Raw genomic sequence first — 11,316 nt, forward strand, 5'->3', positions numbered from 1 at the left:
ATTAACCAGTTTAGATACAAGACTCTCTGAATGTTTATATCACACAACTTGAGTCTTGATGTTAGCAGGACATTGATGGAGAAAAGGCAGAAAGGTGTTAGCCAGGAGAAACACACCAGCTGAGAGAGCCTCCTTCCTAGTTAAGGCGAGGAAGGAGTAGAAGCGAAGGGAGTTACTGTTAAAATACTATTATTGCATTGTTTTTTGTTGTTTTTTTTTTGTTTTTTTTTATGCTATGGGATTGAAAAACTTCAAAAAACAACAACAGCACAATTTTATGCTTGATATGCTAAACAAAACTTTAAATTTTAAAGTAGTAAATACTACACTCCTCCTTGAATTGCTACCTTATCGTGGTGGAGGGGTTTGTGTGTCCCAGGGATCCCAGGGGCTATGTTGTCTGGGGGCTTTTGCCCCCTGGTAGGGTCTCCCATGGCAAATTGGTCCTGTGTGAGGGACCAGACAAAGAGCGATTCAGAAGACCCTTATGAAAAGAATATCGAAGGAACAGTTTACCCTGCCCGGGATAGGGTTACCGGGGCCCCGCCCTGGAGCTAGGCCCGGGGAGGGTGCCCGAGGGCGAGCGTCTGGTGGCCAGGCCTTAGTCCATGGGGCCCGGCCGGGCACAGCCCGAAACGGAGACATGGGCCCATCCTCCCGCAGGCCCACCACCCGCAGGAGGCGCCATAGGGTTCGGGTGCATTGTGTGCTGGGTGGCGGCCAGGAGCGGAGACCCTGGCGGACTGACCCCCGGCTGCCAAGACTGGCAATAGGGACATGGAATGTCACCTCTCTGGTGGGGAAGGAGCCTGAGTTAGTGCGTGAGGTTGAGAGGTACCGACTAGATATAGTCGGGCTCACCTCTACGCATGGCTTGGGCTCTGGAACCAGTCTCCTGGAGAGGGGCTGGACTCTGTCTCAGTCTGGAGTTGCCCCTGGTGAGAGGCGGCGGGCTGGGGTGGGTATTCTAATATCCCCTCGGCTTGCTGCCGGTGCGTTGGGGTTTTTCCCGGTGGACGAGAGGGTTTGTTCCCTGCGCCTTAGGGTCGGAGAACGGGTCCTGACTGTCATCTGCGCTTTTGCGCTGAGTGGCAGTTCGGAGTACCCAGCCTTCTTAGAGTCCTTGGGGGGGTGCTGGAAGGTGCTCCACCTGGAGACTCTGTTGTCCTGCTGGGGAGACTTCAATGCTCACGTGGGTAATGACAGCAAGACCTGGAGGGGCGTGATTGGGAGGAACGGCCTCCCTGATCTGAACCCGAGCGGTGTTTTGTTATTGGACTTCTGTGCTAATCACAGTTTGGCCATAACGAACACCCTGTTTGAACATAAGAGTGTCCATAAGTGCACGTGGCACCAGGACGCTCTAGGCCGTAGGTCGATGATTGATTTTGTAATCGTATCACCAGACCTGCGACCATATGTTCTGGACACTCGGGTAAAGAGAGGGGCTGAGCTGTCAACTGATCACCACCTGGTGGTGAGTTGGATCAGGTGGCGGGGGAGGACTGGTGGACAGACCTGGTGCACCTAAACGCGTAGTGAGGGTGTGCTGGGAACGTCTAGCAGAGGCCCGAGTCCGCAAGATCTTCAACGCACACCTCCGGCAGAGCTTCAACAGCATTCCGAGGGAGACTGGGGACATTGAGTCCGAATGGACCATGTTCAGCGTCTCCATTGCCGAAGCTGCTGCATTGAGCTGCGGCCGCAGGATGGTTGGTGCCTGCCGTGGTGGTAATCCCCGAACCAAATGGTGGACACCAGAGGTGAAGGGAGCCACCAGGCTGAAGAAGGAGTCCTATTGGGCTTGGTTAGCCTGTGGGACTCCGGAGGCAGCCGACAGGTATCGACAGGCCAAGCGGAATGCGGCTCGGGCAGTGGCTGAAGCAAAAACTCGGGTGTGGGAGGAGTTCGGAGAGGCCATGGAAAAAGACTTTCGGACTGCCTCGAAGAGATTCTGGAAAACCGTCAGGCGTCTCAGGAGGGGAAAGCGGTGCTCTACCTGCACTGTGTATAGTGCTGGCAGAGCGCTGCTGACGTCGACTGAGAAAATTGTCAGGCGGTGGAAGGAATACTTCGATGACCTCCTTAATCCCACTGACACGTCTCCCGAGGAGGAAGCAGAGTCTGGGGATGAGGGGAATGACCCGCCAATTTCCGGGGGTGAGGTCACTGAGGCAGTTAAACAACTCCTTGGTGGCAGAGCCCCTGGTGTTGATGGGGTCCACCCCGAGTTCCTGAAGGCTCTGGACATTGTAGGGCTGTCCTGGTTGACACGCCTCTGCAATGTTGCATGGAGATCAGGGGCAGTACCTGTGGACTGGCAGACCGGGGTGGTGGTCCCCATCTTTAAGAAGGGGGACCGGAGGGTGTGTTCCAACTACAGGGGGATCACACTCCTCAGCCTCCCTGGGAAAGTCTATGCCAGGGTGCTGGAAAGGAGAGTTCGTCCACTAGTCGAACCTCGGATACAGGAGGAACAATGCGGTTTTCGTCCTGGTCGTGGAACACTGGACCAGCTCTTATCCTCTCGAGGATACTTGAGGGTGCATGGGAGTTTGCCCAACCAGTCTACATGTGTTTTGTGGACTTGGAGAAGGCATTCGACCGTGTCCCTCGGGGTGTCCTGTGGGAGGTGTTGCGGGAGTATATCCCACCGGGAGGAGGCCCCGTGGCAGACCCAGGACACGCTGGAGAGATTATATCTCTCAGCTGGCCTGGGAACGCCCATTGCTACGGGCCATTCGATCCCTATACAACCGTTGTAAGAGCTTGGTTCGCATTGCCGGCAATAAGTCGGACTTGTTCCCGGTGGGTGATGGGCTCCGCCAGGGCTGCCCTTTGTCTGCCTTTGTGTGAGAAGTTCGGCCATCCGGGAGGGGCTCAGAGTAGAGCAGCTGCTGCTCCGCATCGAAAGGAGCCAGCTGAGGTGGTTCGGGCATCTGACAAGGATGCCCCCCGGGCGCCTTCTGGCTGAGGTGTTCCGGGCATATCCCACCGGGATGAGGCCCCGGGGCAGACCCAGGACACGCTGGAGAGATTATATCTCTCAGCTGGCCTGGGAACGCCTTGGTGTTCCCCCGGATAAGCTGGAGGAGGTGGCTGGGGAGAGAGAGGTCTGGGCCTCTTTACTTAGGCTGCTGCCCCCGCGACCCGGCCTCGGATAAAGCGGATGAAGATGGATGGATGAATGGATAAATACTACAGTATGTCAAGCAATGGGATATATGATCAGATTTCAAAAAGTACAGAATTATGGTGTCATTAATTAATGTACAGAGAGAAATTTACATATAAATTTAAAAACAAAAAATGCCAAATAAAAGTAGGTAACAGTTCAATTAGTATTACTATTTTTCCAAAATAATAATAAAAAACCCTATATACATACATAAATACTACTGAAAAAATACAAACTAATAACACTGATCCTTATATTTATACATGTAATGTGTTTATTGAAAAAAAAGAAACATTAAGCATTGTTAACTGATCTTTGTGATAAACTGAGATGTAACACACATGGATGCCTGCACTAACCAGCCATTTACAACAGAATATTTCATACAATATATTTGTTTACTTTAAACCTAAAACACTTTGAAATAAACCTGTTTAATCAACTTGCACATATATCAGCTAATATACCTTGAACATCAAGACACAGCAAGGCAAAGAAATGAAATGTCAATTTGTGATGATTTCTGAATGGTATATAGATGAATTTTACAACAGTACTTAAACAATCATGCAGAATCCTTTTGGAAATGAAATTCTTAGTCAAAAAAATGAAAATACATGTTGTTTTCATTTAATGTTCGTGCTGGATTGAGCAAATATGACACATATGACAAATATCTGTCATATTATGACAAATATAACAAAGAATATTAGTAAAATTAGTCTAGTCCAAATATATGTTTGCCTTAGACAAGGCAAACATGACTAAATGTTTCTGAATCATGTGCCTTCGGAAAGACTTGTATTTATATTGCTGCATCTGTTTTGAATATTTTTTAATTGTTTTAAATAAGGAAATCTAACCTTAATGGAAATCATTTCCCTTTCAAATAAATTAAACTCAAGATTCTGTTTCGTATTTTGGTGAGATTAAATCCATACATGAGAGGATTCATAACTGGAGGGATGATGAGAAATTCAAGAGCGATGAAGTTTTGGAGGCTTTGGGATAAATCTATGGAGCCAAAGCGCAAGTACATCGAATCAAAAGCTATTACAGTGAAATTTATGATCACAGAAGTCAGATGGGGCACACAGGTCTGCATAAACTTTACTCTGTCCTCTCTGGACCTCACACATGTTTTAATAAGACATATGTAAGTCCAAATTATGAAAAGCCAAAGAAAATGATAAATGACAAGTATCACATATGCACTGATGCTATTTGAAAAAGTGTCAGCTTCAGGACAAGCAAGTTTAACAATTAACCAGTTTAGACATAAGACTCTCTGAATCTTTATACCACATAACTTGAGTCTTGCTGTAAGCAGGACATTAATGGCAAAAAACACAGAAAGGTGTCAGCCAGGAGAAACACACCAACTGTGAAAGCCTCCTCTTAGTCATGAAAGAGTGGTAGTGCAGAGGTCGACATATAGCCAGATACCTGTCAAAGGCCATGACAGTTAAAATAGACAAATCACAACAAGCAAATGAATACATGATAAAAGCTTGTAAAAGGCACCCTTCATAGGAGATTCTGTGAGAAGACGACAGTAAATCTGAAAGGAATTTTGGGTAGAAACCTGTGGTTCCATAAAGTGCATTAATGCAAAGGCTACTCACGAAAATGTACATAGGTTCGTGGAGGCTTTCATCCAAGACAATGAGCAGCACAAGAGAAATATTGAAGAACAAAATCACACAGTAATACAGTAAAGTAACTGAGAAGAGGGGTACTCTGAATTTCATCGTCTCATTAAATCCTGACAGAATGAAACTTCTTTCATTAGACTGATTATCCATGATCAGAGGGCACATCTACCTTTTTAAAATAACAACATAACAGAGCACTGAGCTGCTGCGTCTGTACCTGACTAATGTCTGCTGTCCCTCTTCACCTCCCATTAATTATAGAATAAAATAAAATACTATATACAGTACAATAAATAGAATAAAATATACAATAGGATAGAAATAGACTGCAAATGCTTTATACAACTGAGTAAAAATACAACTTTGTCAGAAAAAGAGTATTGCACTCAGTGTGTGTGGATGTGTGTGTTTGATCAGTTAAAGTCTTTGTTGTGGAGTCTGACAGCAGTGATGAGGTATGACCTGCGAAATCTCTCCGTCCCACACAGTGTGTGCCGCAGCCTGCCACTGAAGGAGCTGCTCAGTGCTGTCACAGTCTCCTGCATGGGGTGGGAGATGTTGTCCAGCAGGGATGAGTGTATGTTTCTGTTCTGTGTCCTGTTTGTTTCTATATGTGTCTTTCTGGCTGCTGTTACAACCAAATTTCCCCTTGTGGGACAATTAAAGGATTATTCTATTCTATTCTAATGCTGTTTCTATCAAACTATTTTTCTCCTACAGTTACACAGAGGCCTGACAACAATATTATACATTCACATTATAATGCAGCAACCTAATGTTATCACATCATATCACAACTCCACACTGTGTATTTAAGCCCTCAGTTCCCAGTCTTGTCATTTCACAAAACCTTTATTCATCTTTATTCATCTTCATTTAAGCATGCACTTCTAGAAGGGAAGACGAGGCCCGTGTGTCCCTCTGCAAAAAATCTTCACTCCTTTGTGTGTGAAACACAGTTTTGTAGGGGTGACCCTATCATAAAACCCCCCACGGTGTGCTGCAAACTCTGTGTCTTGTCTATGTGCACGAGCACATGAATGCCTACATGTGCGCGTTCCCACGTGTCTATGTGAGTGCTCGTGTGTGACTGTGTACGCATACCTGTGTGTATGTGTGAGTGCACATGAGTCAGTGTGCGTGTGGATGTGTGAGTGCACGTGAGTGAGTGTGCGTGTGGATGTGTGAGTGCACATGAGTGAGTCTGCGTGTGGATGTGTGTGCGTGACAGTTTTAAAACACTGTGGGTGTAGGTGACTCCCTAGGTCATAGAATCCATCTCCCTTCCAGACCACAGTTATCCAGTTACAAATGTTGAGACCCCCACCCAAACATTCTCTGGGGAATTTCCACTCAGCATTAACTCCTCTCTGTTTTACTTTCACAGTTCAAGTGGGGGAGGGGTCTCCTACAATCTACTCCTAAGTTCACGACACAGTGAGGCCTTTATTATATTGACGGCAGTGTCAGTATCTCTACAATAGTTCTACATTCTATGTTAACACATTTCTAAACTCTAAAATAAGCTAAACACTCCTACACCGGTCAGCCAGCCAACCATTAATTTATTAATTCACTCACTCCCTCACTCATTCATTCATTTATTCAATTGGTATAGTCAGTCTGTCTTCTCATGTTCTGTTCATCCTGGCTTCACAACAAACATCATCCACATCTTTCACCAGCCTGCGAGTCCTGTGTTTGAGTCCTCTCTTCCTTCCACACATCACATTGTGTCACATATATAGAGACTGTTTATACATAGGGCCCAGAATTCTGTGCTAACATGAACCTTGTACAATCTGTGGTGCCAACTCATAAACAAAAACACACTTGCTGTGTATATAGTACTGTCAGGCCTTTATTTTTTAACAGCAGCTCTGTGGAAAGAAGGTAGTTTTAAAGCAGCATGAATCTATAACCTACTAAGCAATCACTTCTTTCTTCCCCTGTCTTTGAATTAATTTGCAAACTGTGAAACTGATATTCTCTCAAATATAGACATTATGTCAGTTATATTTTCTGAATTAGCTTTGTGATATAAGTGTACAATGAGCAAGACTACAGAGGCACCCGAAAAACTGGCTAAACTTTGAGCCACAGTAAACACGTCACTCATGAGACTCAAACATTTTATGCTTGAAAAAAGGATATAAATATGAGTCTGTTACTTGAGAAACATAAACCTATTTACTGTAAATGACAATAAATTGACCAATTTACATCTTAATGGAACGTGTTAGAGATATGGCATTATGACACCTTAAGTTCAAACGATAAGATGACCTGGATTAAACCTAAAACCAGAAGTGGAAATGCATTTTAGTTTACATCTGAAAAAATGTAAAAAACAAAAAACAATAATAATAAATTTTTAAAAGGTAAAATATGTGTTAGTTGTCTTTAGATCTTTGATAGTCTAAAGGTCAAATTTAAGTAAACAATAATGCTTTTTACTGAGACTTGGTTGTCTTGGTGCATTTATAGTTAATGTTATGAGGCCTTCATTTGCTGTCATGTACAAGAGAATAATGTACATTTTTGAAATTTTATTTTGCTCTATTTTTATTTGGTGAACAAGAAACTCTTAATTTTGAAGTTCTTTTAAAATAAAATAAACCCAATATCTGTTTCGTATTTTGGTGAGTTTAAATCCATATATGAGAGGATTCATAACTGGAGGGATGATGAGAAATTCAATAGTGATGAAGTTTTGGAGGCTTTGAGGTAACTGTGTAGAGCCAGATATCATGTACACTGGATCAAGAAAAAACAGGAAAGTCATCAAAGAGATCAGGTGGGGCACACAGGTCTGCATAAACATTAACCTGTCCTCTCTGGCCCTCGCACATGTTTTAATAAGATATATGTAAGTCCAACTTATAAAAAGCCAATGACACAGATAAACAATAAGTGTTACATTTGCACTGATGTTTTTTCTAAAGGTGTCAACATCAGGACAAGGAAGTTTAATTATTAACCAGTTTAGATACAAGACTCTCTGAATGTTTATATCACACAACTTGAGTCTTGATGTTAGCAGGACATTGATGGAGAAAAGGCAGAAGGGTGTTAGCCATGGAGAAACACACCAGCTGAGAGAGCCTCCTTCCTAGTTAAGGCGAGGAAGGAGTAGAAGCGAAGGGAGTTATTGTTAAAATACTATTATTGCATTGTTTTTTGTTGTTTTTTTATTTATTTTATGCTATGGGATTGAAAAACTTCAAAAAACAACAACAGCACAATTTTATGCTTGATATGCTAAACAAACTTTAATTTTTAAAGTAGTAAATACTACAGTATGTCAAGCAATGGGGATATATGATCAGATTTCAAAAAGTACAGAATTATGGTGTCATTAATTAATGTACAGAGAGAAATTTACATATAAATTTAAAAACAAAAAAAAATGCCAAATAAAAGTAGGTAACAGTTCAATTACTATTACTATTTTTCCAAAATGATAATAATAAAAACCTATATAAATACATAAATACTACTGAAAAAATACAAACTAATAACACTGATCCTTATATTTATACATGTAACGTGTTTATTGAAAAAAAAAGAAACATTAAGCATTGTTAACTGACCTTTGTGATAAACTGAGATGTAACACACATGGATGCCTGCACTAACCAGCCCTTTACAACAGAATATTTCATACAATATTTTGTTTACTTTAAACCTAAAACACTTTGAAATAAACCTGTTTAATCAACTTGCACATATATCAGCTAATATACCTTGAACATCAAGACACAGCAAGGCAAAGAAATGAAATGTTAATTTGTGATGATTTCTGAATGGTATATAGATGAATTTTACAACAGTACTTAAAAAATCATGCAGAATCCTTTTTCAAATGAAATTCTTAGTCAATAACATGAAAGAAATGTTGTTTTCATTTAATGTTCGTGCTGGATTGAGCAAATATGACAGATATGACAAATATATGTCATATTATGACAAATATAACAAAGAATATTAGTAAAATTAGTCTAGTCCAAATATATGTTTGCCTTAGACAAGGCAAACATGACTAAATGTTTCTGAATCATGTGCCTTCAGAAAGACTTGTATTTATATTGCTGCATCTGTTTTGAATATTTTTGAATTGTTTTAAATAAGGAAATCTAACCTTAATGGAAATCATTTCCCTTTCAAATAAATTAAACTCAAGATTCTGTTTCGTATTTTGGTGAGTTTCAATCCATACATGAGAGGATTCATAACTGGAGGGATGATGAGAAATTCAAGAGCGATGAAGTTTTTGAGGCTTTGGGATAAATCTCTGGAGCCAAAGCGCAGGTACATCGAATCAAAAGCCAGTACAGTGGCATTTATGATCACAGAAGTCAGATGGGGCACACAGGTCTGCATAAACTTTACTCTGTCCTCTCTGGACCTCACACATGTTTTAATAAGATATATGTAAGTCCAAATTATGAAAAACCAATGAAACAGATAAAAGATAATTATCACATATGCACTGATGTTATTTGAAAAAGTGTCAGCTTCAGGACAAGCAAGTTGAACAATTAACCAGTTTAGACATAAGGCTCTCTGAATCTTTATACCACATAACTTGAGTCTTGCTGTAAGCAGGACATTAATGGCAAAAACACAGAAAGGTGTCAGCCAGGAGAAACACACCAACTGTGAAAGCCTCATCTTAGTCATGAAAGAGTGGTAGTGCAGAGGTCGACATATAGCCAGATACCTGTCAAAGGCCATGACAGTTAAAATAGACAAATCACAACAAGCAAATGAATACATGATAAAACCTTGTAAAAGGCACCCTTCATAGGAGATTCTGTGAGAAGACGACAGTAAACCTGAAAGGAATTTTGGGTAGAAACCTGTGGTTCCATAAAGTGCATTAATGCAAAGGCTACTCAGGAAAATGTACATAGGTTCATGGAGGCTTTCATCCAAGACAATGAGCAGCACAAGAGAAATATTGAAGAACAAAATCCCACAGTAATACAGTAAAGTAACTGAGAAGAGGGGTACTCTGAAATTCATCGTCTCATTAAATCCTGACAGAATGAAACTTCTTTCATTAGACTGATTATCCATGATCAGAGGGCACATCTACCTTTTTAAAATAACAACATAACAGAGCACTGAGCTGCTGCGTCTGTACCTGACTAATGTCTGCTGTCCTTCTTCACCTCCCATTAATTATAGAATAAAATAAAATACTATATACAGTACAATAAATAGAATAAAATATACAATAGGAAAGAAATAGAATGCAAATGCTTTATACAACTGAGTAAAAATACAACTTTGTCAGAAAAAGAGTATTGCACTCAGTGTGTGTGGATGTGTGTGTTTGATCAGTTAAAGTCTTTGTTGTGGAGTCTGACAGCAGTGAGGAGGAAAGACCTGCGAAATCTCTCCGTCCCACACCGTGTGTGCCGCAGCCTGCCACTGAAGGAGCTGCTCAGTGCTGTCACAGTCTCCTGCATGGGGTGGGAGATGTTGTCCAGCAGGGATGAGTGTATGTTTCTGTTCTGTGTCCTGTTTGTTTCTATATGTGTCTTTCTGGCTGCTGTTACAACCAAATTTCCCCTTGTGGGACAATTAAAGGATTATTCTATTTTATTCTAATGCTGTTTCTATCAAACTATTTTTCTCCTACAGTTACACAGAGGCCTGACAACAATATTACACATTCACATTATAATGCAGCAACCTAATGTTATCACATCATATCACAACTCCACACTGTGTATTTAAGCCCTCAGTTCCCAGTCTTGTCATTTCACAAAACCTTTATTCATCTTTATTCATCTTCATTTAAGCATGCACTTCTAGAAGGGAAGACGAGGCCGGTGTGTCCCTCTGCAAAAAATCTTCACTCCTTTGTGTGTGAAACACAGTTTTGTAGGGGCGACCCTATCATAAAACCCCCCACGGTGTGCTGCAAACTCTGTGTCTTTGTCTATGTGCACGAGCACATGAATGCCTACATGTGCGCGTTCCCACGTGTCTATGTGAGTGCTCGTGTGTGACTGTGTACGCATACCTGTGTGTATGTGTGAGTGCACATGAGTCAGTGTGCGTGTGGATGTGTGAGTGCACATGAATCAGTGTGCATGTGGATGTGTGTGCGTGACAGTTAAAACACTGTGGGTGTAGGTGACTCCCTAGGTCATAAAACCCATCTCCCTTCCAGACCACAGTTATCCAGTTACAAATGTTGAGACCCCCACCCAAACATTCTCTGGGGAATTTCCACTCAGCATTAACTCCTCTCTGTTTTACTTTCACAGTTGAAGTGGGGGAGGGGTCTCCTACAATCTACTCCTAAGTTCACGACACAGTGAGGCCTTTATTATATTGACGGCAGTGTCAGTATCTCTACAATAGTTCTACATTCTTTGTTAACACATTTCTAAACTCTAAAATAAGCTAAACACTCCTACAAATCCCCCCTTTTATCTGCCCTATGGCAGATAAAACTAAACTAAA

General features: G+C 41.8%; 2 protein-coding genes across 2 annotated transcripts; both read right to left on the bottom strand.

Annotated features, from left to right (window-relative positions):
• Positions 1-4,052: 4,052 nt before the first annotated feature.
• LOC120731304 (olfactory receptor 142-like) lies at positions 4,053-5,126 on the bottom strand. The gene is given in 2 exon segments (XM_040028281.1): positions 4,053-4,529; positions 4,531-5,126. Coding segments are annotated over 2 exon segments (945 nt in total). The 5' UTR covers positions 4,999-5,126.
• Positions 5,127-8,855: 3,729 nt separating this feature from the next.
• On the bottom strand, positions 8,856-9,990 carry LOC120731298 (olfactory receptor 10Z1-like). Its single transcript, XM_040028276.1, has one exon. It carries the CDS (start codon positions 9,928-9,930, stop codon positions 8,986-8,988), a length of 945 nt encoding a protein of 314 aa, XP_039884210.1. The 5' UTR covers positions 9,931-9,990; the 3' UTR covers positions 8,856-8,985.
• Positions 9,991-11,316: the final 1,326 nt, after the last annotated feature.

This window comes from Simochromis diagramma, unplaced genomic scaffold (assembly GCF_900408965.1).
Source record: "Simochromis diagramma unplaced genomic scaffold, fSimDia1.1 OVJJ01000343.1, whole genome shotgun sequence".
Lineage (NCBI taxonomy): Eukaryota > Metazoa > Chordata > Actinopteri > Cichliformes > Cichlidae > Simochromis > Simochromis diagramma.

What these genes read in the sequence shown, in the direction of transcription:
- LOC120731298 (XM_040028276.1), bottom strand. Translation starts at nt 9,930, where the DNA reads ATGTGCCCTCTGATCATGGATAATCAGTCTAATGAAAGAAGTTTCATT.